We start from the raw sequence: 24,706 nt of genomic DNA on the forward strand, positions 1-24,706 counted from the left end.
GGCAGAGAGGCAGAGAGGCAGAGAGGCAGAGAGGCAGAGAGGCAGAGAGGCAGAGAGGCAGAGAGAGAGGCAGAGGCAGAGGCAGAGGCAGAGGCAGAGGCAGAGGCAGAGGCAGGAGGCAGGAGGAAGAAGCAGGCATATCTACAGCTGGAGGCTAGCCTGGTCTACAGAGTGAGTTCCAGGACAGCCAGAGCTACACAAAGAAACTCTGACTCAAAGAAATATTTTTAAAAAGAATTGATATTTATCATTTCTTAGAAGATTTGTTGAATTTGTGGTAAAATCATGGGAAAACTTCAAGTATAAATTCAATCATTTTGACAAGCTAGTTAGCTTATTTCTTCTTGAATGAACTGTGGTGATTTTCATATTGTAAGACACTGTGTCTAATTTATACACAAAAGTGGCTCATTACATTCCCACTACACTTTTGAAAGCTGTAAAACGCAGAAGATGCCTCTTCTCCCTCTGCTAACACTGGTTGTTTGTGTCTGCTTTCTCTAGTGAGTCTGATTCTATAGCTTTATCAATTTCATTGATCTCAGAGATCTGACTCTTGGCTTTACTGATTTTTATCATTTTTTTTCATTGGGTCCTTAAATGTTATTGCCTTTTTCTGCCCACTCTGGGATTGCTTGTCTTTCTGTTTCTGGTTTCTTAAGATGGAAATTGAGGTGACTGATTTGAAGCTATTCATATTTTTTTTAACTAACATAAGCATTTAATATTAAAATTCTCTTCTAATTATGCTCTACTGGGGTCTTGAAGATCTGAAATGTCTGTTTCATCTGTATTTCTCCCAAAATGCTTTCTGATTTCTTTATTGATCTCTGTTTCAGCCATAGATTATTTTAAAGCATTTTATTTATTTTCTAAAGGTTTGGGGGGTTTTCAAAGATCCTTCCACAAATTATTTTGACTTTAGTTCTATTTGGGTCAGAAAATATACTTGCTATGACTTAAATCCTTTAATATTCTTAAGCACTGTTCTAACACATGGACACAAGATGCTCTATTGTGGCAAGTATTTCATAAGCATTTCAAAAGAATGTACACTCTGCTCTTGGGTGGAATGTTCTGGAAGTGCCGAGTAGTTTACATTAGCTGATAATGTTATCATGTGTCTGTTCTCTGGTTGTTGTTTTTTTTCTATCACATATTGGGAGAGAATATGGAAACTCACTGATTTTTTATTCTAATTATTGAACTTTTTTTTCATTTGAGTAATTTCTATTGCTATATTTTCAAGTGGCCTGCTATTTTTTTTCTTTTGTCAGATCGAAGCTGCCTGCCCTTAACCTCCTCCCTGGTATACTGTTTCTCCTAACGCTATGGTTTTCATCTCTACAGATACTACTTGAGCACTAGAAAAAATGGCTCAGTGGATAAAGGCTCCTGCTGTGCTGGCACAAGGATCTGAGTTTGAATCCCAGGACCCAGGTAAGAGGTCGGCTATGACTGCACCTGCAACTGTACCTCGGGGTGCAGAGACAGGAGGTTTCTGGGGCTCACTGGCTGCCACCCTGGCTCCATCTGTGAGACCCTGAAGAGAGTAAGACAAAGAGTGGTAGAGCAGGACACCAAGTGCCCTCCTCTGTGAGAGTGCACTCACATACACATGCACACACGCATGCATGCACACATGCACTAATGCTGCCTTTGTGAGTAGGGCCGGGAGAGCATCGGGAGAGCGTCTACAGATCTCTGGAGTTCTCTCTATACAGCTTTCTTCTCTGTCCTGTGACCTTAGATGTTGGTCTCCCTGAGTTCTCAGATCTCTTTCCTCATCTCTGAGAACTCATGAGGCTCATCTAAAATTCTCTCACTTCACATAGAATCTTAGGTCAGGAAAGCGGAGACTCTGCTGCTCATCTCCTTTGTGTCTATCTCCCAGGATCTTCCTAAAGTCCAGTTTATTTATGCATGTGAGTACACTGTCACTGTCTTCAGACACACCAGTAGAGGGCAGCAGATCCCATTACAGATGGTTGTGAGTCACCATGTGGTTGCTGGGAATTGAACTCAGGACCTCTGGAAGAGCAGTCAGTGCTCTTAACCGCTGAGCCATCTCTTCAGCCCATTGTCTAACTGTTGTCTCATCTGTGTGGATTTCTTTCCCTGTTGGTTATGCTGGATTTGGTCCCTCTACTCTACCTGAGGAGGTTCTGTTATGAAATACTAATCACTGGGGGCGGGGGTGACTGCTTCCTTCTCTCAAAGCATGAAGAACTGGTCACACATATACTAGGTTTTTAGTACATTTATAGAAACCAACAGGATTTGGCAATTCATAAGCTTGCTTGAGATGTACAGTTCTCCCATTCCCCACCAGAAATCCAGTTCGAAGTTCTTACTGAATGTATGGTCCAGATGGAAATCCTGATTAAACTGTTGATTAGTGGACAATAAGTGTGTCCTGTAGTGTCCTTTGCTGTCAGGACTACATAATACACAGCACCATCAAACAATCTCTGAGACTCACAGCCACAGCATGTGAAGGACTGTACAGAGAATAGAATGGGCGTTTCTACCTTTTGGGAGTTTGCAGCTCTGGACCTGACTGACCATTATCTGTGTTCTCAGCAAGAGCTCCGGTTTCCAGCTATCGATTATCAGGCTTTTCAGGAGCCAACCAGCAGACATCCATGAACATAGAAGCTATGATTGCACAGATGCTACAGTAGGAGGAGGAAGGACCGACTGACCAGAGTAGTAAAATGCCATTCTATGCATACCTAGAAATATCATGGTCTCATTTTTAGTTTTCTTTTTATAAATAAACTAAAATCTCATTTCCCCCCTCCAAGTACGCGGCAACAAATCTTTTTCTAAAGAGGCACAAACCACCTACAAGAAACCTTAAAAATGAGCTCCCTCTGTACTTGGATTCTCATGAGAAAAAAAAAATCAAAGAAACTAAATATAGATGACCGTGCTTTGAGAACTCTAAAGTTTAGTCCAACCCTAAGGTAGGACTGTTCTAGTTTGAGTCTAAATTCATGTAATTTGGGAAGATTCAGGCTTCAGAAATATCTCTCCTTTAAGAAAACCTGGCAGGAGCCTGAATAAAACACGCACACAGCTTGCAGCAATGCTCAACGTTCTCTCAAAATGTCAACGTAACTAAATTCTTGCCTTTAGTTCCATGGAAGAACTGAGTTAAAAGGGCAGAGGGCTGATATCTGGCTCACTACCACGCACAAGACTTGGATGGAATGAATGATGTGGTCAGGTTTCCCAGGAAGTACACCCTAGAGATAAGCCCAACTTTAACCAAAGATGTCCAGCACAGAGCCAAGTGGGGCTGGGACCGGGGGCAGGGCGGAAGGGAAGTTGAGGGAGCAGGGAGCGTCTACTGTGCATGAGCACTCTGGACCAGATGTGTGCTGAGTCGGTACGGTTGTTCATGACACTTGTAAGAATCTCATAGACATTTGTGAGTTATCTAGTGGGTTATCTTGAAATTTAATCAGTGCCAAAATTACCCATGGGTTTTTCATTTCCTTTCACCTTCTTTGGGGTTTATTGTTATTGTTGTTTTGTATTGTTTTGCTTTTTGTTTGTTTGTTTGTTTGTTTGCTTTTCAAGACAGGGCTTCTCTGTGTAGCCCTGGCTGTCTTAGAACTTGATATATAGACCAGGCTGGCCTCAAACTCAGAGATCTGTCTACCTCTGCCTCACGAGTGCTGGGATTAAAGGCACGCGCTACCACTTCACATCTTAGTCATGGTTTTTTTTTTTTAATAAGCTATGAAGCTAATTTATGTATGGAGTTCTATTCATGTGAACAATACCTGATTTTTTTCTTTTAAAACAATGATGTGTGTGTGTTACCTTTATGTGTGTGTGTGTCTGTGTGTTACTATATGAATGTTTATGTATCACATGCATGCCTGGTGCTCAAAGAGGCCAGAAGAAGGTGTAGGATCCCCTGGAACTGGATGATTATGAACCACCACATGATGCTGAGAACAAAGCCCAGGACCTCTGATCACGCAGCAAGCTCTTAACTACTGAGCAGCCCTGAGAGCCCGTATAGCTGGTATTGTTAAAGTTCAACATTTTCTCAGCATTCTAAAGCCTTGGTAATGCTTTCTTTTGTTTCTGCTTTCTGGTACTAAACTGAGTATTCCATCCACTTCAGGTGTCCACAAACCTTCTCTCATCAAATCTTCCTTTTAGTAAGAAACTGGAATTGCCACTGCTTCCACCTCACACCCGAGCAGACCCAAGCTTGGAGATGTCCAATGATTTAGCCAAAAAAAAATTCCGAAAGCTTAGAAGTAGAGACAGAATCTATCCCAAATCTGTCGCCATGGCTGACTCCTCCAGAAGGAGTCATCAAACAGCAAGGTAGGGCAGAAATAGTAAAGTACACACTAACCAGGTCAAGAAAGGCTTAGATTAGAAGAAAGTTGTCTTCAGTATACTGGTATTCCTTCTGACAGAAGTATGGCATGACATAAATAAAACTGACCTTCCTTTTCCTCCAGTGAGCATTGCAGACCCATGGTTACAGACAGGTCTGAGGGGTTTGAATCTCGTTTCTGCCTGTTGTTAATGACCTCGCCTCTTCTCCATGCCTCAGTTCCTCTCTACAAAGTGTCATGCTAATATATGACAATCTCACAAGGTTTTTGAAAAAAAAGATGGAATAGTTTGCATAGTTTACAACAAATTAAAGCACTACACAAATTTAATCTTTATAAGTAAACAAGAAGAAAACCCCTGGGGCTACAAAAGTCCTTCCTGCAATGGTGAATTCTGCAGAATTTTGATAAGAAAAGAAAATGCAGCCTGTTGGCCTAACTTACAGACACACTCACACGGGCCCCAGAAATGACAATTCCACTTTGTTCGTGCATGCTTATCTGCAGAGGACTTGGCAGAACTTTATGAACCTTTCCATCTCACACCAGTAGCCAAGGCCTGTCCTCCCCTCTGTCTGGTGAGATCACTGGTGAAAGGGTTCCAGGGCCAGGAAAGCATGGGAGGCAGGCACAGTTTGTGCACACCACTGCATGCCATTAATGTGCCCAGGGGAAACAGAAACCCTTACAATCCTCTTATTTTTCGGTGTGAGAACCTCTTCTCATTTAAGTAGAAATAACTTTAAAACAGATTTTATCCTTTTCCTTGAAGATACGACAAATGTTCCTCTTGGCCTTGATTTTTCTAGGTGATTCTTAGATTTTGTGGTCAGAAACAAGAGTCAGCAGAAAAGGCCTGCTTCCTGAAGAAAAACACCACCTCCTTCGAGAATCGCTACACCCAAACCACCTGCAATCTTGCCCTTTGGTTTTAATAAAGTTATTCTGTGCTTTATGTTTCTAGGTGGGTTTATTATAAGCAAGCTTTAAAAATTAAATTGAAAAAATTTTAAATACCAGAACTGTATCACCAAAATTATTTGAAAACAACTCTCCAAAATAATGACGCAGTTTATGATGTTTTCAGGTTTGGTAAATGAATGTACTTCATCATTTGTAAGTAATCCTATAGCCACCACCAACCACACAACATGCATTGGTAAAATTGGTCAGGTCTTTGGTGCAGATGGCCAGAGGCTGATTTGACACAGAATATCAGCTGATTGACATTCCAGGGATGGCTCGGAAGCCAACTCTGCCACCCAGTGCAGATTTAAGTTTAAGCACATGTATATGCAAGTTGAATATATGACAGCAAAAATCAGAATCAAATTACATGTTCAAGAAGAGGACAATAGCTAAATATATCCATTTGTTGAAGGGACATTATGAGAATGCTTAAAATCAGTATGGAGTTTATAGCAATTTGGACAATGTTAGACATGATACTATGTGGAAAAAATAGAACATGTTGTTGTAAAGCCATGGGAAGCAATGTGCCCATGGGGGAGGCAAAGGATACACCCAACACTGAAACAAGCTCAGTCTGATAAACGTTTTTCAAGTTTTATGCCCAAAATTTTATTATCACATTATGGTTCCTTTGAGGTTTGTTTTTTGTTTGTTTGCTTGTTTTGTTTGTTTGTTTGTTTTTAAATTAAGATCCTGGAATGACGGGGGGCGGGGGGAGGCAGCAGTGGACAGATGTAGATGCTGTAGGCCTCCACTCATACCAGATGCCAGAATCACCCTTCAGCTGTGGCAATAAAAAAAAGACCTCCAGATACTGTAGTTAAACCCTCAGACCCAACATGGTGTAAGGAAACCCAGCTCCTGCCAAGTTGTTCTCTAATCCTCTGCATACAACATACACACACACACACACACACTAAACAAACAAAGAAACAAATGCACAAAAACTTTAAATCCATCATTTTTGGGGCTCCACTCCCCAAACTAATGATTGACTAGGTCCTGGATGAACACTTACAGGATTCATTTCTAGTGAGTCCTCAGGTGCTGCTGCCAGGAGGGAGAAACCTCCCTGTAAAAGTCACATTGAACAGTTGATCTCAAACCAGAGACCATATAGAATCCATATAGCCTCATAGAGTGGGACCGAGGATGAGCCCAGCGTGAGCTGGCAGAAGCAGCAGAGGGAGAGGCTAGGTGGGGAAGACAGGCAGGGGTTGGGCGTCCCATGGTAGAGGGCGACAACCCTCAGCCAGCCATATAAAGAACTATAAAATTCTTAAATGGCTGAGTTCACGTGGCCTTTCCCTTGAGCCTTTCCGTTCAAGGACAGAAAGGTCAGCCGTCAGCTGCAGGTTACAGAATTCAGTAATACACATGGTATATGGAGGCGCTCATCAAAGTTATCAACTAATTTATACCATGCATCTGGAAATTATGAAGGCTTAGCTCTCAGTGACTAAACGTTTGGAATCACAGCTGACCCCAGAAGGACAGCACATCATGCAGAAAGTCCTTAGCAAGTTTTGGCAACTGGCTACAAAAGATTTAAGAGAGAAGAGAACAGAGTGGGGCAGGGCAGGGCAGGGCAGGGCAGGGCAGGGCAGGGCAGGGCAGGGCAGGGCAGGGCAGGGAGAGACAGAAACAGAGACAGAGACAGACAGCATTTGAGACTCAGATTTATTTATGAGAATAAAGACACAGACATGCCATTCCTGGGTCTGAGACACTATCCCCAGGCTATCACAGCCTACAGTCCTCTACCTGAATCCCTCCCACACTTTGGTGGGGTAACTGCTTACATTTTATTCTCCTGATAGAAATGTGAACAGGGGAAGTACACGGTTTGGGACCGAGCCTAGAGCAGGTCGCAGGCAGCAGCTCCGTACCCAACCGCAGAAAACCAAGAAAAACAGGGACTCCCAGGAGCTTGAACTCACGCAGCATCCCAGGTAAAATTGAATCACCCGTGATGCCTGCTATTAGAAGTTCTAACCCAGATGGACCAGAAGCCAGGAGCCTCACCCTTACCCTCACCCCCTACCTTTTCCCACCTGCACAAGGTCCCCTGAAGCTGGGCAACTGCAAGATCCTGCTTGGCAACTGCAGATAGACTCAAAGCAGTGTACCATATCATCTGAAGAATAGCAGGGAGACCATAACTCAAGCAGTGTACCATATCTTCTGAAGAATAGCAGGTTGCAGTCCTCCTCGCCCCCACGAATAACCAGGACCCGCCAGCACCCAGACGTGGGGCTCGAGGCACGGACCCATCCGGACGGACCCTCATTGAGAGGATGTGCGCACGACATCAAGATTGAGCAAGACAGAGATCATCGCCCGTGACCAGTCGTCCACGGAACCAGGTTGATGCTGCCATCAAGAAGGCAGTTGAAGTTCATTACCATCAGCTGAAAATTGCAGAGGATCCAGAAGTGACTCCGCAGGAGACTGACACAGCTGTCAGCTCCCCTGCCTCCCCCTACGGTCGACCCCTAGACTTCCACGCCCTCCAGAAGGGTTCCTGGTATGTCTGGCTTTGCCCTCATTTCTCTCGCTAGAGAGCTTGGCCTCTTGATCACCACAACAAAAATTGGCTTTTTCCTAAACCAAGGCCACCCTTGATATGGCCGCTAACATTGGGGAGCCTTCCTTTATGACAATATTACACCCCAAACTGACAAATGGTTGGTAACTTGAACATTTACAAGAGACTACGATGGCTGTGAGTTAGCCCAATGATGGGATTATTGTAGGTCCACTTCCCAGGGGCCCACCCAATGCAGCCGAAAAGGAGTGCGTGGTGCTGGGAGTGGGTGCAGCCTACATGGCCTAAGACAGGGCTCTCACCCTCCTTTCACCCACATCAGAGTCCCTTGACGTTGCCCATCGTCGACAGCCTAAAGCCTTCGACCATCGATGTGACTCGTCTCACATCAGTGTTTTGGGGTTGTGAACTTGTCTAAGACCCCCCATAATTAGACATCCAAATTCAAAACTCACATAGTTGGGATTGAACATAAGACGCCTTCTCTAACTAAACAGAGAAGGGGGAGATGCCAGAAGCCAGGACCCTCGCCCTTACCCTTACCCCCTACCTTTCCCCACCTGCACAATGTCCTCTGAAGCTTGGCAACTGCAAGATCCTGCTTAGCAACTGCAGATAGACTCAAAGCAGAGTACCATGTCTTCTTAAGAATAGCAGGGAGATCATAACTCAAGCAGTGTACCATATCTTCTGAAGAACAGCAGGTAGATCATAATTCAAGGCAGTGTACCATATAGACCATGACATGTTTCAAGGCACAGGCCAAGAAGATTTTGTACTTTTCCACCACCTGGACCCTCTTACCCCCTCCCCTTGTAAAACATGCTATAAAAAAGCATTTCATGTTCAAAAAAAAAAGAAATTAAAAAAAATGAAAAAAAAAAGAAAAAAAAGAAAGGAACAGCAATTTCTCAAGATGATAAAAAATGAATCAGTACTAAAATTTTCCCAATTATTTATTTTTTCAATTAATACAAGATTCCATTAAAGCTAAAAAAAAAAAAAAAAAGAAATGTGAACAGGTATTTTTTTAACCAAACTGAACCCCTCAGTGGCTGCAAGGGTCTTGATTGTTCAGACATCTAGAAAGCCAAACAAAAAGCTTTTCTTTTCTTGAATTGCTGCCTTTGTATCCGTAATGATGGTTGCAAGGAAGTCTCTCTCTCTCTCTCTCTCTCTCTCTCTCTCTCTCTCTCTCTCTCTTTCTCTGTCTGTGTATCCCCTCTCCCCCTTCCCCCTCCCCCTCTCCCCCTTTCTTCTTCTCCCTCTCCCCTCCCTGTCTTCTGCTTTCTCTGACCCATTTCCATTGGAAATTTGTTAAAGCCATCACAAGCCACCCTTTCCCACTCTGACCCTCTGCCAAAATGCATTTTATTCTTCTCTATAAGCCTGGTGAGAATGGACTACTGTGCCTTGAGGGAAATCATAATCCCTGTACCATAGAGTGAACAAACAAAATCAACACTATCCAATTAAAAGAATATCTAACTCTCTTGTTCGGGGTATGCTGACATGAGAGTTTAAAACTACCTTAATGAAGTCATATACAGGCTTACTACATAGACACCACGGGATGACACATGTTTCCAGTTTACTGAGAATCTTCTTTTTAAAGCTAACATAGTTCATTTCTCAACTAATAAGTGATTAGCTTTTAAATTCTTTACTGTAGTTTTACAAGAGCTAGTTTGGCTATTTTAAAAGTAAAGTTCAAATGCTTTTACTTCCAAAATACTTATGGGGACACAGGTGTTAAATCTAAGAAACAGAAGAACTATCCAAGAAGCTGCTAAGAATCAATAATATGGTATGAAGTTCACCCTTTTTTTCTTTTATATTTGCATATTCTAGTCGTGCATATGATACATTGGATGCAATACTTAAAATGCCAACATTCTGGTCAAATGGTTATTTTGGAAGATTCTAGATGCAGAGTTTGGATGGCTGAGTAGTGTGTTTGAAATTTCACACTTCTTTTTATTTTTAACTATGAATTTTCTTTTATGTTTATGGGTGTTTTGCCTGCATTTATGGCTGTGCGTAATGTGAGCACAGTGAATGCAGATGCCAGAAGAAGGCATCAGATCCTCTGAAACTGAAATTACAGATGGTTGTGAGCTGCCATGTAGGTACCAGGAATCAAACTCAGGATCTCTGTAAGAGCAAGAAATGCTCTCTGCCGCTGAGCCAACTCTTCAGCCCCTCACAGTTTCAAATGAAAATAAGATATCTTTATGTATCTTATGTGCTTATTATATTACATATTAGTTTGTGTTAAGCCATTAAAATGTTGACATTAAAATATTTAGAGTAAGCCATGGGGGAATTGTGTACTCTGCCATTTCTGGGTATCTCAAAAAAATAAAACTTAAACCTTCTTGTGTAAGCACAAATTCTGGGGCAATGGCCAGGCCAAGTTTAGAGGTTGTTTTGATCTCTGAATTGTACACCCTAATTTCTTTAAGTACATCATGGACATTTCTGAGACCTTGCACAGCAATTCCCATGGCTGTACCCATCATCCGCTACTACTTGTATTATGATAATTGCCACTGAACCCATCATCCCAAATTGCTTCAGAGGCCAGCCTCAATTTATTTAATTCTATGCTAGTATTAAAAAACAAGGCTCTGGATGACTGAAAATATTCTATCATTAGTTCGTGTTCTTACCGGAAGTGAGACTTGCCATTGCTACAGATTCCTGGTCACTTCCATAGTGGCTCACTAACGTATGTGGCTCTAGCATTTGGTTTGGAATATAAACCAAATGGCCATCTGCATGATTCTCCAACACAAAAGATGAGTCTTTCCCAGCATTCAGTTCTTGACCAGCCAGGCTGTTCTTGCTTGCAGAAATCCCATGCAGCTCAGCAGTCAATCTAGAGGAGAAAAAGGTAAGTTTCAGTTCAGTCCAAATAAGTTGGAAAGATGTAAATAAATTATCCAAACATTGTAATATGGTTCTTTAGTTATTTATTAAAAGAATAGGTGGTGGTCTGTGAGTTGAATCTTGGATATTTCAAGGTTCTGGGCTAATATCCAATAATCAGTGAGTGAATACCATGTGTGTTCTTTTGTGATTGGCTTACCTCACTCAGGATGATAATTTCTAGTTCCATCCATTTACCTAGGAACCTCTCGAATTCATTGTTTTTAATAGCTGAGTAATACTCCATTGTGTAAATATACCACTTTTTTTTTTTATCCATTCCTCAGTTGAAGGACATCTGGGTTCTTTCCAGCTTCTAGCTATTATAAATAAGGCTGCTATGAACATAGTGGAGCATATGTCTTTGTTATATGTTCGAGCATCTTCTGGGTATATGCCTAGGAGTGGTATAGCTGGATCCTCAGGTAATGCTATGTCCAATTTTCTGAGGAACCGCCAGACTGATTTCCAAAGTGGTTACACCATCTTGCAGTCCCACCAACAATGGAGGAGTGTTCCTCTTTCTCCACACCCTCGCCAGCATCTACTATCACCTGAGTTTTTAATCTTAGCCATTTTTGACTGGTGTGAGATAGAATCTCAGGGTTGTTTTGTTTTGCATTTCCCTGATGACTAAGGATACTGAACATTTCTTTAGGTGCTTCTCAGCCATTCGAGTTTCCTCAGTTGAGAATTCTTTGTTAAGCTCTATACCTCATTTTTTAATAGGGTTATTTGGTTGTCTGGAGTCTAATTTCTTGACTTCTTTGTATATATTGGATACTAGGTGGTAATAACTCAGTTGGTAAAGGACTTGGTTTGCAAGCATTAAGACCTGAGTTTGGTCCCCACGAAGCCCCATGAAGAATCTGACCATAGTAGCATTTGCTTGGAATCCAGGCACTAGGAGGAAAAGCTGAGTGGACTCCAGGGACTCTCCAGTCAGCCAGCACAGCCTACTTAGTGAGCTCAAGCCAGTGAGAGACCCTGACTCAAAAGCAAACCCCAAACAAAGGAGGAAGATACCCGAGGAACAACAGCCAAGGTTGTCTTCTGGCCTCCCCATACACACATATACACAGCACCCACACATATGAACATCCATATGCATACACATACATACGCAGAGAAAGAAAAAACTAGATGCTGGAAAATTCTAAAGTAATTTCCTCAAGTTCACTTATAACCTTATATTCCTTTGGGATAAACCAAGACTGATTTGCATAGAGTTGTCAATAAATTATGCGGAAGTCATCCATCAAGCAGCCCCTGGAAAAACCTTATTATACCTTAGACTGATACCAGTTACCACAGAAAATAGTCATTTAAGGGACAAAGCCCTATTCTCAGAGGAACGAGGATCGAACGAGATCCTTGGAATGGGGCTAGCATTTAGGTGGGCAGTAAGTATTAGGGTTCTTCGTGATATTTTAGAAGTTTTAATTTAGAAGATAACAGAAAATATACACAAGCATATCGTTGACAATGTCCCTCTTAATTTAGTATTGGCAGTTACATTTAACACTGGTGTTCTGCTGTGAGGCAGAACAGAGAGATGTAATCTATGAAGTAATACTGCCACAACACACAAAGGCCAAATGACACACTGCATAGATGTCTTGTATTTGTGTGTGTGTGAGTCTGTGGTGAGAAGCCAGGCTATCGGGCAACAACAGAGGCCAGCGAGGCCCAGGTGCGTCTGCAGCATGTGAACATTTTTGATCTTCAAATGTTCAGCTTTAGAAAACCAAAAGCATTCACCGCATGAAGTTGGCACGGCATTGTTTTGTTTGATTGTTTAGATTTGATGTGTAAAGTTGTTTGGGTTTAATAGTTGCAAAAGAATCACAAGCATTACGATATTTACAGCTGGGCTTGTGTTTGTACATGTGTAAGTAACAATGTATCTTGTCTGCAGCTCCTCTTTTTTTTTTTTTTTTTTTTTTTTTAAAGATTTATTTATTTTATGTATATGAGTACACTGTAGCTGTCTTCAGACACACCAGAAGAGGGCATCAGATCCCATTACAGATGGTTGTGAGCCACCATGTGGTTGCTGGGAATTGAACTCAGGACCTCTGGAAGAGCAGTCAGTGCTCTTAACCACTGAGCCATCTCTCCAGCCCTCTTAAAAGAGTCTGTGGCTTATTCGACGGAAGCTGTTCAACTGGACATTAATGTTTCCCTGTCTTTCCAAAGGGGTTGGCTGCTGGACATGTCCTTGCTAAACTATCAAATAAATGGAATCTGCCATTAAAGGAGTGTGCACGTGCATGACTTCTAGTTGCTTCCAAACACCTGGAAGAAGCCATTATCTTCTTCTGAAAAGCTATCCTGCTTAATGCAGTCAGATAAGGGAGTAACTATTCACCCAGACCAGTTTTGGCCAGGGAACCAAGCTCAGTGAGGCTCCAGCTAAAAGCAACCAATAAGGGCTATGCTCATGGTATTCAAGGGGCCAGATTCAACCAATTGTTGTATTTGTACTCAGGATACAACATGAATGAAAATTGCTTGCATGTGCAATTGTACTATAAGGTCTTCTGTGAGATGCTTTGAGGTCAAAATAAAAACTCAGATGCAGATCTAGATTTAGTGAGATGAGACACTGGAGTAAGCTGCCATAGTACCTTAGAAGAGGTATAAAGGGTTCAAAAAGGGCACTCTCTATTGTTTTGTTTTGTTTTTTAAAAGACATGGTCCTTCTAAGTAGCCCAGATTGGCCTTGAACCCACAATTCTCCTGCCTCCACCTCCAGAAAACTGGTGTTATAGGAGAACAATCCCATGCCCAGCTAAGGCCGTGGATTGTGAACAGGGTGTGGGGTAAGAATCAGTTTCACAGAGGAGGCCACTTTAGTCAGGACCATTAAGTATAAGTGGAACCTATGGGAAGGAATGGGAGCCCAGGCAGCTGACCAGAAACCAGGCAGGTGAAATGGTGTAGCTTACACAAGGTCAGTCCAGTGCAACAAGAACGCAGAGCCTCAGGCTCTGGGCAGTGAAGTTGAGGATAAGCTGTGAACTTTTGTTTGTTTGTTTTTCAGGGTTAAAGTTTATCAGACACTTATGAGGAAAGTATGCCTCTATAGGCAAGATTTAATGAAATTCACAGTTTCGTTTAAAAAAAATAAAAAAACAAGACTTCAAACTGGAAAGCATACTGGTGTGTGGCTGATGCTGTATTAAGTAGAATCCATGAAGAGCCTTTACCTCAGAGACCTTGTTAGATAGCTTTGCCTAACAACCTGCCATCAGCCAGTCACACACCCATCAGTTAATTAACAAGCACTTGTAAACATAAACGCTCGGCTACCCAGGCTACCCACCGGAGGTCATGGCGCAGTGCATCACCCCTCCCTAAATCAACTCGCCGGCAGTCATCCTTCAGCGTTGGTGGCGGGTACTGATTAAATCCACCTATGGAGGGAACGAAGTTATAGTTTGATCTCCAAACTAGAAATTGGGTTTTCTAGGCAAAGAGAAGCCTAACAGGAATCCTCTCAAGGCAATAAAATGTTAGTAACACATTTCAAGAGTATTTGGCCACAGGTGAAAATACTGATAACTAGAAACGGCATTCACAACTTCAGCTTCTGGGGATTTCGGGAGCCAAAGAGTGACAAGGATCATGGGTATATGCTCGAGGTTAACCCTTGAGGGGTGGGTTAATTGTAATGCAGGAATACATGAGTGCTGCCTGCCCAAGCTAACATAATCTGAAAGACAATCTATTCTGATTCTTGTAGGCTTTTTCTCACAGACTTAAACTACCAGCTCAAACATAGAAAAGTTGGTGTCTTATTACATGATATTATTTCTTTGCTTCTGCACCAATAAACAAGAAAAGGGGCCCCAGAAAGGATTTTTAACTTACTGCCAACATAATACATCTCTTTAAGTTCTTTCTGTACTGCCTATAAGCTGTATAAGTGTACCAAGGACTATAATTTTTCCTCTCATGCAGGAAAACAAATTTTGATGAAACAAGGCCCTTGGTTATTGAAGATCTAAGACTCAAGCGTGAAACTATCTCAAAGAATCTCTGTAGTTTCATTTCTCTGGTTCTAGGATATACTTTTATTTTCTATTTCCCTGAAATGAGACTGTGTCTCTGATTAGTTCCTTTGACAGTGGCTATGGGCAGAAAGAGGAATCATGTCACAGCTGTTACTTCTGTATACAGAAAAGCCAAAATGCCCAGAACTGGGGCTGGCACTTCAGGAAAAGGTTTTCAAAGGACCAGAAAATGCAAAAGCAGTCATTTAACTCCAACAGATGAAGTGCATTCCTTCAGGAAGGCAGGGAGCTTTGCTCTACTGCAGAGCCGCTTCCCCAGCCCTGCAGGACCAGACCTGAGTTACTCTGAGTCTTTAAACTTTTGACATTGTAGCCATTCAGAAAGCACAAAAGACAATACCGTGTGGAAACAACAGACAGCCCTGCCTCTGGGTCAAGAAATCAAAATTCTAAATTTTGAGTGTTTGCAAGAGTCTCTTTCAGATGAGTTGTTTGGGGATGACCTGGCAGTCTACAGCACATGTGTTCCTTTATGCATGCACCAGAGTGACGTATGGTGCTGTACAGCTAAAAGAATTACTATAAAATAAAATAAAATAAAATAAAATAAAATAAAATAAAATAAAATAAAATAAAATAAAATAAAATTCTCTAATTGAAAGGTTGGCATCAAAATGTATTTGAAGGCACTTTTTAAAATTCCTTTTTATGGCATTCAAATGAGACCATGTTAGGTTTAAAGGCAATAATCTAGCATTTCCAGGAAAATGGGTAATGGGCTCAATGGCTGAATATGAATCATAGGAGACACTTTCCTACTGTGCTGTGGGGACATTCTTTCAACACTAGGGAAACAGAAGGTGCTGAAACTCATTCTAAACCTGCCAGAATTCCAGAAAGAACAGGCTCAGCTCCGTTTTCCAAAATCTTCCAGAAGACAGTGCCATGGTTTGGATAAATGTCCCCCAGAAATCCATGAGTTTAGACTTGGACTCATGTGCCGGGTTACTGGGAGACACCCTACTCTTTAGGAGGTAGGGCCTAATATGAGATCCTTAGGTCATTGGGGTACACCCTTAGAAGAGCCTTGGGACCCCTTCCCTTCTTGTCTGCCTTGTTTCCTGGCTTCTGATGGAGGCAATTTTTTTTTCCTCACACTCTGGCCATGATATGCCAAAGGCACAAAGCATAGCTACCTGACTCTGGACAGTAAACTCCACAGCCATGATCAAAAATAAACCTTTCCCTTCTTATCAGTTAATTGCCTTGGGTATTTAATTCTGTATTAGGCAGAATAACACAAGGGCTCCTCAACAAACTTCTTGGCATTTCAGTCTTAGGTTATTTTTGTTCAGAGGGCTGGATGTCCATCCTGGGAACAGTAGAGTGATTATAGATCGCATCCCTAGCTTCTGCCTACTTGACATTAACAGCACTTGCAAGTAATAAGAGTCAGAAAACTGTTCCAGACGATTCCGGACAGGACGAGGTTCTATTTCTAAACCTCGGCAGGCTGACACTGTTACTCTTTATCATTTCTGATGAGACAGAATCCACTGACCCTGCACTTTTATGCTCAAGCAATCATTGTCAAGTTCTTAAAAAGCTTTCTAGTGCTTACTCTCAGTCTTTGAACTTAGCACCTCATGGGTCATTTTGTGGGCTGGCTTGTATCCCAAGGGTAACTAACATGTTACAGCATACTGGACTGGAGCCAGAGTGCTTAAAGTATGGTCTGTGAACCACAACACTGACATCACTCAAGAGCCTGTGACCAATGGTCTCAGGCTCCAGCCCTTCTGAACAGGAGCTGCCTCCAGGTTTTTAGAATCTCTATGAGACATGACTGGTCATCACCACACCCTCCCACCACGCTCCACTCGAGGCCAAGATTGGGAAACTAACTCATTTAAATGTTCAAACCGTATTTTCCAAGAGCTGCTAGGACTTCTTCTGGGTGGGAAAATATAGCACAGGAGACCACCAGTCACTCTGTGATTTGGGCAAGAGATGTTCCACCACAGCAAAGCCTCACCACCTTATACCCAGGGCATGATCAGGATCCACTCAGGAAAGGTACTCACTTTTATCCCCCCAGTCACTATCTAATTTGTATATTTGGATTAGTTATAGATCTCATGATATTGATCTTAGGTTATCAATACTACTACCAAATACCACTCCATTAAAACAAAGGAAAATAACTGAATAGTGACTTACGTCTGACCGAGTATACAAAAGGCTTCAGAAATTTTACAATATAATTCAGATCTGGCTTGTACATTCGCCCAAGTTGTATCAGATGGTGATCAAGCGGGTAGCTGGCTAATTCTTCCATCTCATCTCTTTGTGTGGAGCCCAGAGAAATCACAAATATGACATAGCCTTGACATTTGGCCCTCAAAGCCACCGTCTTCACAAATTCCTTCTCCTCGTGGTTTTCTCCAGCTGAAATCACAACGATGACCTTGTGTTTTCTTGGATTGGGGGTTCCAAGGAAGAGACCCTCCATGGCCCACTGTAGGGCAAGACCAATGGTGGCGTCTCCATTCAGTTGTTGGAGGGAAGTGTGGATGTAGTTCTTCATAATTGATTGGTTGTCATAGGTTGTAAATGCAAACTCTGTCTTCACCCTGCCCTTCCTTCTGGAATTCTCTGAGGGAGAATAGCTCAACAAAGCAACCCTGTCACCAGACTCAGAGGCTGAAGGGTTTGAAGTGATGTGGAAGCTGTCAATCACTGAGCTGACAAGCTCTTTCACAGCTTGGAAGTCATCGCTGGCAATGTTATGGGAATTGTCTAAGAGGAATGCTACATCCATGTAGGAATTCTCAGGAAAGAAAGGCTCCTCCGCACAGGTATTTGGAAAACACTTGTCTGAAAACACAGAAAGATGCATCATGGGATCAATAGCAGCACAAAACATGGAGAGCTTCCAAGAATTAATAAGCTTATCAATACTTCTATTTCACATTTAAAATAACAAGAAGTGGCCAATGTCCCAGGACTGTTGTGGCAACTAGCAACTAATGACAGGGGATCTATGTTGAAAACAGAATTAGGTGGCATATGTCTCTGAAATCCACAGTCATGCCCAAACTAGCATAGAAAGGATTTTTAGTAGTTTAGAGACTCTCAATACAAACTACAGCACTGTCCCAGGAGAGACTACACCAGTCAGGTAAGTTTCAAAACCAGTCTTTACATTCTACAGAAACTCTATAAACACTAAAGTTTGGAATCCTGACATAGTGCACTTTCCAAAACTGGAAAGTTGAAAATAGAACCTACCGTCATAAACAGAACTCTCTCTCTAAACCCCAATCCAATAGCTTACTGGGAAGGCATTAAGCCTCCTGCACAGTCAACCGTTCCCATGGAACTTACCATAGCAAAGTGTGCAGCGCCGAAGCTTTTCCAGTGGCTCATAACCTCCAACTGGAGGAACTGGAATCACCTGAAATGTCCCAGTGTCATCAAACTGCATTGAAAAGGAGAAGCAAATGTTGTTTGTGCAATTTAAACCTTTATTAGGAAATTACGTGGTAATCGTGAGGAAACACTTAAAAAATGCTCACTGTCATTTTAACTCTGTATTGTAATCCTTTGGTTTATTCTTCCCTCTCCCACGTGTGTCACACACACACGCCATCAGCATCCCTATTTCATGATAAGGATTTTTAAAATGAGTTTGGATGCTTTGCATGCATGTCTATCTATGCACTGGATGCATGCCCGGGGTCCCTGGGGCCAGAAGAAGGTGTTAGAGCCTCTGGGATTAGAATCACAAATGGTGACAAGTCGTCATGTGGATGCTGGAGAGCAAACACAGGTCCTCTGAAAGAGTAGAGAGCACTCTTAACTGCCAAACCGTTTCTCTATCCCAGTCTTAACATCTCCTTCCCATAACTGCAAAGCTGGGTGAGTTTAACAATGGAATACACATATCACCAGCTTCTAAAGTTAGGCACTTCAGAAACTGTTTATTCATAGGTTTCCACCAGTCACTTTAGGTGGTGGTACCAGAACATTCCTACTGCACTCCATCAGAAAGGTTCATCTTCCTGGTGTCTCGCGAACCTTTTAAATTCCAAACAACAATGAAGTTTCTTTCAAATAGCAACAGACTGGAGTCATTGAGCTTATTCATATTCTTGCCTGTGACCCTTCTGTCCTCCATTGTCTCTCCTACGACTACCCCTCATTCTCATTCCATCTGTTTCTTGATTGCTGTTTTGCTCTAATGTTCACCTTAATGGTCAACATGCAATGTTCATTCATTAATCCTTTGAGCCAATCCTTTGAGTCAATACCTAATTTGGGGTCTTTTATTTTTATGGTCCTATGCAAAGCAGATGCCCTTATTACAATGAAAGGAACATATCATTTCCAGATGGTGACAGGCAACCCCTCAACCCATAGCTTTGTTCAGGGTTGTTTTTCTCCCTCCCTCAGATCACAGAAGGATGAAGAGAGCCACACCGTCTGCCTTTCTGGAAAGTGCTGAGTGTCTGAACACACTTGTAATCATTTCAGCCTTAGAATGATAGTTATATGTTACTCCTCTAACTCTTATAAAACTGGACACTTTGGGCATCACTCTAGAGCTGACCATTTTTGACCCCACATCTAAAGACTACATACTTGCTCTGTGAACCAAGGAATTGATTCACAGGATTGAATCACATGCTCTGTGTTCATTTATTTGTACATCCAACAAATATGGATTGAATTCAGCAAATATGTATTGGATGCCAACAATGTTACAGGTACCGTTTTGATGTCAGGGGTACTGAAATGAGCAGAACAAATAAAAATGTCTCTGCATTATGCCCTAGTGAGGTAGAGCCCTCATACATATAAAAATAAGTAAATTTTCTCTATGTTGAGAGATATCATTTCCTTTCAAAACAGAGTTGGGTAAGAAGGATGGTCCCATTTCAATGAAATTCACCTAGAAACTGGGAGAGAAAGATAATCTGAGAAGGAGCAGCCAATGAGGTGAGAGAATGCCCAGGGAAACGAGACGCTGTGGATCCACTGACCTTCTGTGTAACACTCCTACCATCTTAATCAGAACAGCTGTGATTACTGTAGCGACTCTCTCCAAGGTTGAATCTGTTGACCTTCCTCATAGGAGGAGAAGGTAGGGATAGTTTTGGGGTGTCACCCATGTTCCTCTAAGTAATTCTCCCACCTATGTACCCATAAGTAAACCCACACCCATGCGCCTATTGTAATCTGTGATATTAGTTAACGTTTTGTTGCTGTGATAAAGTACTATGACCAAAAACAACTTAGAGAAGGAAGCCGATTCTTTGGCTGATGGTTCCCGAGGGTTAGAGTTCCACAATGGTGAGGAGACATGGCTGCTAGCAGGAAGGATGGCAGCAGGAGCAAGATCACATCTCAACCCCCCACACAGCAAACAGCAAACTACAGGTGGGTAAGACTATAGTCTCTCAAAGCTCTTCCCACTGACATGCTTCCTTCCAGTAAGGCTACACCTTCCTAAAGGCTCCAAGGCCACCAAACAGTACCATCAGCTGCAACCAAGGATTTAAATACTGAGCCTATGGTAGATATTTCACTTCCAATCACCAGAGCTCTCACTGATCTGTACACCTGTATTGTAAGCCCAATGAACCCATTGGTTCACTAAGCTACACTTGGGTGGAGTTACTACTTTGTTTGTCACTGGTGTCTGAGATATTTGTTCATGTAACATGTACTGAATCAGTGTGAGGAAATGTTGCCAAGAACATGCAGGGTTAACAGCTGTCTTACATTTCTAATAGTGGTGTGAGCCGAGTGTAAGAACCACAGAAAGTGAAAATATTGTTGACTGAAAAAGAGCACGTTTGGGGCAGTGGCAGGAATAATCCGTGACTAGGATTTGTTCAAGAGAGAATGTAAGAGCCAGGTTGTTGTCTGAGCCTGCTCTCAGCTCCCAGGATGGTGAAGCAAGATAATTTCTTGAGTCCATGAATTCAATTTAAACAGCATATCAAGATGAGAGAGAAACAGATCAAGAGGAGAAAAGAGGGGGGAGGGGTAAAAAGAGGGAAAGAGGGAGAAATGGGGGAGGTAGAGAGGAGGAGACAGAAAGAGGAGAAGAGAGATGGAGGGAGAAGGAAGGAAAGACAGATGAGAGGGAGGGAGGGGGAGGGTAAGGCAGAAGGAAAATATGCAAGAAGGAGAGCTGCAGACAGCAAACAGACAATTTTCTCTGAGAAATCACTGTATGAGTAGCCAAGAAATGGGGTCATAACTAAACTAAGAAGTTGGTCAGGGGAACCACATTCTTCCTTTCTTGATTAGAATGATTTGACAGAAGGAGGTAAATAATCTATCATGGACAGAGAGTCTCTAGCAAGAGTAAAACTGCAGCATTTAGGGGAATACCTGAATACTAACAGCTGTCCACTCTGTTCAGCTCATGGGAGGGAACTCCACAAAGCAGAGACGCTTTCTAGAGACTCAATCTAAAACTTGCAACATTTTTATACATTTCTGGGACATCAAAGGGTATGCTGCAAATTTGGTTTCCAATTGAGGCAGATCACAGAGTTGAAAAAGATGAGACAATATTTTCAAATCAATTTGCCAGAAGAAGCTATTTCAAAATTGTGTGAGGAGTCTGAGGTGGCTCAGAAGGCTAAAAAGTGGCCAAACCCACATATAAATATTTATCTTCACACAGAGATAGTGGTTATAACAGTATCATCAGTAAAATGAGTAATATTTTTGTGTTAATTATGTGTGTAGGTGTGTATCTGTGTGTGGGTATGGGTACTTGATGGCAAGTGCCTTCGGGAGCCAGAGGCTCCTGGTAGTCGTGACACTGGAGTACGGTTGGGAGCTTCCTAACATGGGCGCTGTGGATTAGACTCAGGTCCTCTGCAAGAGCATTTTGTGCTCTTAACTGCTGAGCCATCTCTCCAGCCTCTCATAGCAGCAAATGTTTTTAAACACACATGAAAATCCAAAGTTGAAAAGTACATAGAGGACTTAGGGAAGAGGAAGGAGTTCTCCTGAGTGGGGAAGAGCGTGGAGGCAGGGGTATAGACGCAATGACTGCTGGAAACATTGTTACAGCATGTCATGTGGCTAGAGTTAGTAGGAAGGGCTCTATGTGGTGAGAGAAGAGTGATAAGGAATCTGCCTGAGTTAATGCTCTGCACAGAGCAGCTGGGAGCGCTCCTGTACTGAGGCCTCCATGGAGTTTGGAAGTGATCCCAGCAGAGATTGTAAACTGAACTTGACATCCTTCAGATTTCTCCTATCCTAGAACTAGATGTGGCTCTCAGAGCAGAGGTGTTACTTGTTTTTTGTTTTTTTGTTTTTTGTGGGGTTTTTTGTTTGTTTGTTTTGCAGAAGTCAGGAAAGCTTGGAAAGAGAAACCAGGAATCAGGAGAGCTTGACTTCTAAGATCTTTCTTATCAGAAACTTTTGTGCTTTTACTTCCATAAAATGTGTGTCTGTGTATCTGTGTGTATGTCTCTGTGTATGTATGTCTGTGTCTGTGTTTGTGTCTTTGTCTGAGTGTGTCTGTATGTGTGTCTCTGTGTATCTGTGTCTGTTTGTGTCTATGTGTGTCTGTGTCTGTCTGTGTGTGTTTCTTGTATGTGTGTTTGTCTGTCTGTGTGTGTATCTGCGTCTGTCTGTCTGTGTCTGTCTGTCTGTGTCTGTGTGTGTGCCTGTGTGTGTGTGTGTGTGTGTGTGTGTGTGTGTGAATCAGGAACAAGCAGACCCTTTAGTATAGAAATGCATGCATATGAAGAGATCTCCGTAGCCTCCTGAGCAATGAGATGACTCCACCCAGCTCCAGAACCTGCTGTGGTTTGAATGTGAGCTATTCCCCACTGGCTCCTGTATTTGAACACTTGGCCCACAGCTGGCAGTGCTGTTTTGTAAAGCTGTTGAATCTTTAAGAGGTGGAGCCTTGCTGGAAGATAAGAGTCATTGGAGCCTAGCCTTGATGCGTGTAGGCTGGTCATCACTTTCTGTTATCTATCTTCTTCCCTACAGCAGCTGCCTCATGCTTCCCCACCATATCCCCACCACACAAACTGAATTCTTATTGCGCACTGTAAGCCAAAATAAACCCTTCCTTCCTTAAGTTGCTTCTTGTCAGATATGAGGAAGCATGTGTGTGTGTGTGTGTGTGTGGTGTGTGTGTGTGTGTGTGTACGCACATGCACACACACATTTCACAAGTAATCAGTATATTGAAGTCACCAGACAGTAGATTAAAAGGGTCTGCAATTTTTGAGGATTTGGGTTTTTGTAGGTTGTTTTGTTTTGTTTTGGATAAGAAAGCAAGATGAAGGAACATTGATTCCTTTAACATCTGTGGGCCCCAAAATGAAAGAACATCCGAACATCTTTAGGAGAAAAAAAACATATATATATATATATATATATATATATATATATATATATATATATATATATATTATCCTGTATCATTTTAGGGGCTCACAGCTTCCCAGAGCTTTTTCCACTGCAGGTTAAGATTCATTGACTGACAAGACAAGAGCAAGCAGATGGGTATTCCAAAAATTACTAGATAACAGAGGGCCAGAAGAGCACCCACGAGGACAGCAAACCACTCATAGGGCCATCTAAGTGCCCACAGGGCCATCAGAATTCCCACAGGGCCAGCAGAGTACTCACAGGGCCATTAGAGTGCTCACAGGGCCATCAGAGTGCCCACAGGGCCATCAGAGTGCTCACAGGGCCAGAGAGTGTCCACAGGGTCAGTAGAACACCCATTCACATACCTTCATTTCAGATGGACCTGAGTTAATATCTTGGATAGGCACTTAGTAGCTATGTAGAAGTGAATCTGTTCCTAGAACACCCCAGCTCTCTTAACATGGAGATGGCGTATGCTTTCAAGTCAAGTGTTTTGTGAACACATGAACATACATAAAGCTCTAGCCCCAGGGCCTGGCATATAACAGGGTCAAACAAACTGGCTGGTACTGACTCATTAAGAACTGTAACAAAGATTCACCTCTGCCACATAACTCTCATGTTGCCTTACCAACATAACTATCTTAAAAATAAACAAGGGAGATTACCTCAAACGCCTCATCAAGGAAAACTCTTTCGTTATAAGCAAAGACTGCAAGGCTGATATCGAGGGCACTGAGCTCCATGGTGCCTGTGAGGATGGATACTCTGCTGGCTGCCTGGCCATTGCTGAAAAACACAGCAACTCTCCTGGTGTTGGTTCCCTGAAACATCCGTTTGAAAACATTGCGGGCCACAAACCTCATTGCATTGCCAATGTCCCTGGCCTTCCGGGGCACTTGATATTTTATCTGGGAAAGAAGCTGAAGGAGATGCTTCTTGCTATGGTAGTCAGACCCACGGATGAGATAGCTGGTGTCTGAGTCATAGGAAACCACAACAACCCGCGCTCCCACAGGACAGTTGTTTTCCCTGACATTGAGGTCATTGACAATTGAAGTGATGGTGTCCCTTGTTTCATTAAATCTCCTTTCTGTGGTACCAGAAGACTGGTCCAGAGCAAATACCAGCTCTGTTGGATACACGGGACACTTTTCTGTGAAAATGAAAAGCAAAATTATTAAAAAGATTTCACTGGATCAGTTATTCCCATACCCTTTACACAAGTGAAGTTGGTTCAGACAAGGTACAGCCACCATCAAAAGAGGAATGCCTGCATAGAGGATGGAAGTCCCTTTTTCCTGGGGAGGAGGGCTTTCTTCAAATTGGTCTTAATAAAATACAATAGCTATTTCATCAAGAACAGTACATCCAGAAGACTCACCTTTCCAACAGGCTGAGAGAGAGAGAGAGAGAGAGAGAGAGAGAGAGAGAGAGAGAGAGAG

General features: G+C 42.4%; 1 protein-coding gene across 1 annotated transcript in view; it reads right to left on the minus strand.

Annotated features, from left to right (window-relative positions):
* Positions 1-24,706, minus strand: part of Col6a5 (collagen type VI alpha 5 chain) — a 103,748-nt gene that overhangs the window by 10,313 nt on the left and 68,729 nt on the right. The window contains exons 32-37 of the mRNA XM_028756689.1: positions 24,646-24,657; positions 23,930-24,417; positions 18,228-18,321; positions 17,061-17,717; positions 14,150-14,240; positions 10,563-10,771 (exon numbers count right to left, since the gene is read on the minus strand). Coding sequence (XP_028612522.1) covers positions 10,563-10,771; positions 14,150-14,240; positions 17,061-17,717; positions 18,228-18,321; positions 23,930-24,417; positions 24,646-24,657 — 1,551 coding nt within the window. The remainder of the gene's footprint in view (positions 1-10,562; positions 10,772-14,149; positions 14,241-17,060; positions 17,718-18,227; positions 18,322-23,929; positions 24,418-24,645; positions 24,658-24,706) is intronic.

The sequence above is a fragment of the Grammomys surdaster genome, unplaced genomic scaffold (genome assembly GCF_004785775.1).
Source record: "Grammomys surdaster isolate TR1022 unplaced genomic scaffold, NIH_TR_1.0 126131, whole genome shotgun sequence".
In the NCBI taxonomy this organism is placed as follows: Eukaryota; Metazoa; Chordata; class Mammalia; order Rodentia; family Muridae; genus Grammomys; species Grammomys surdaster.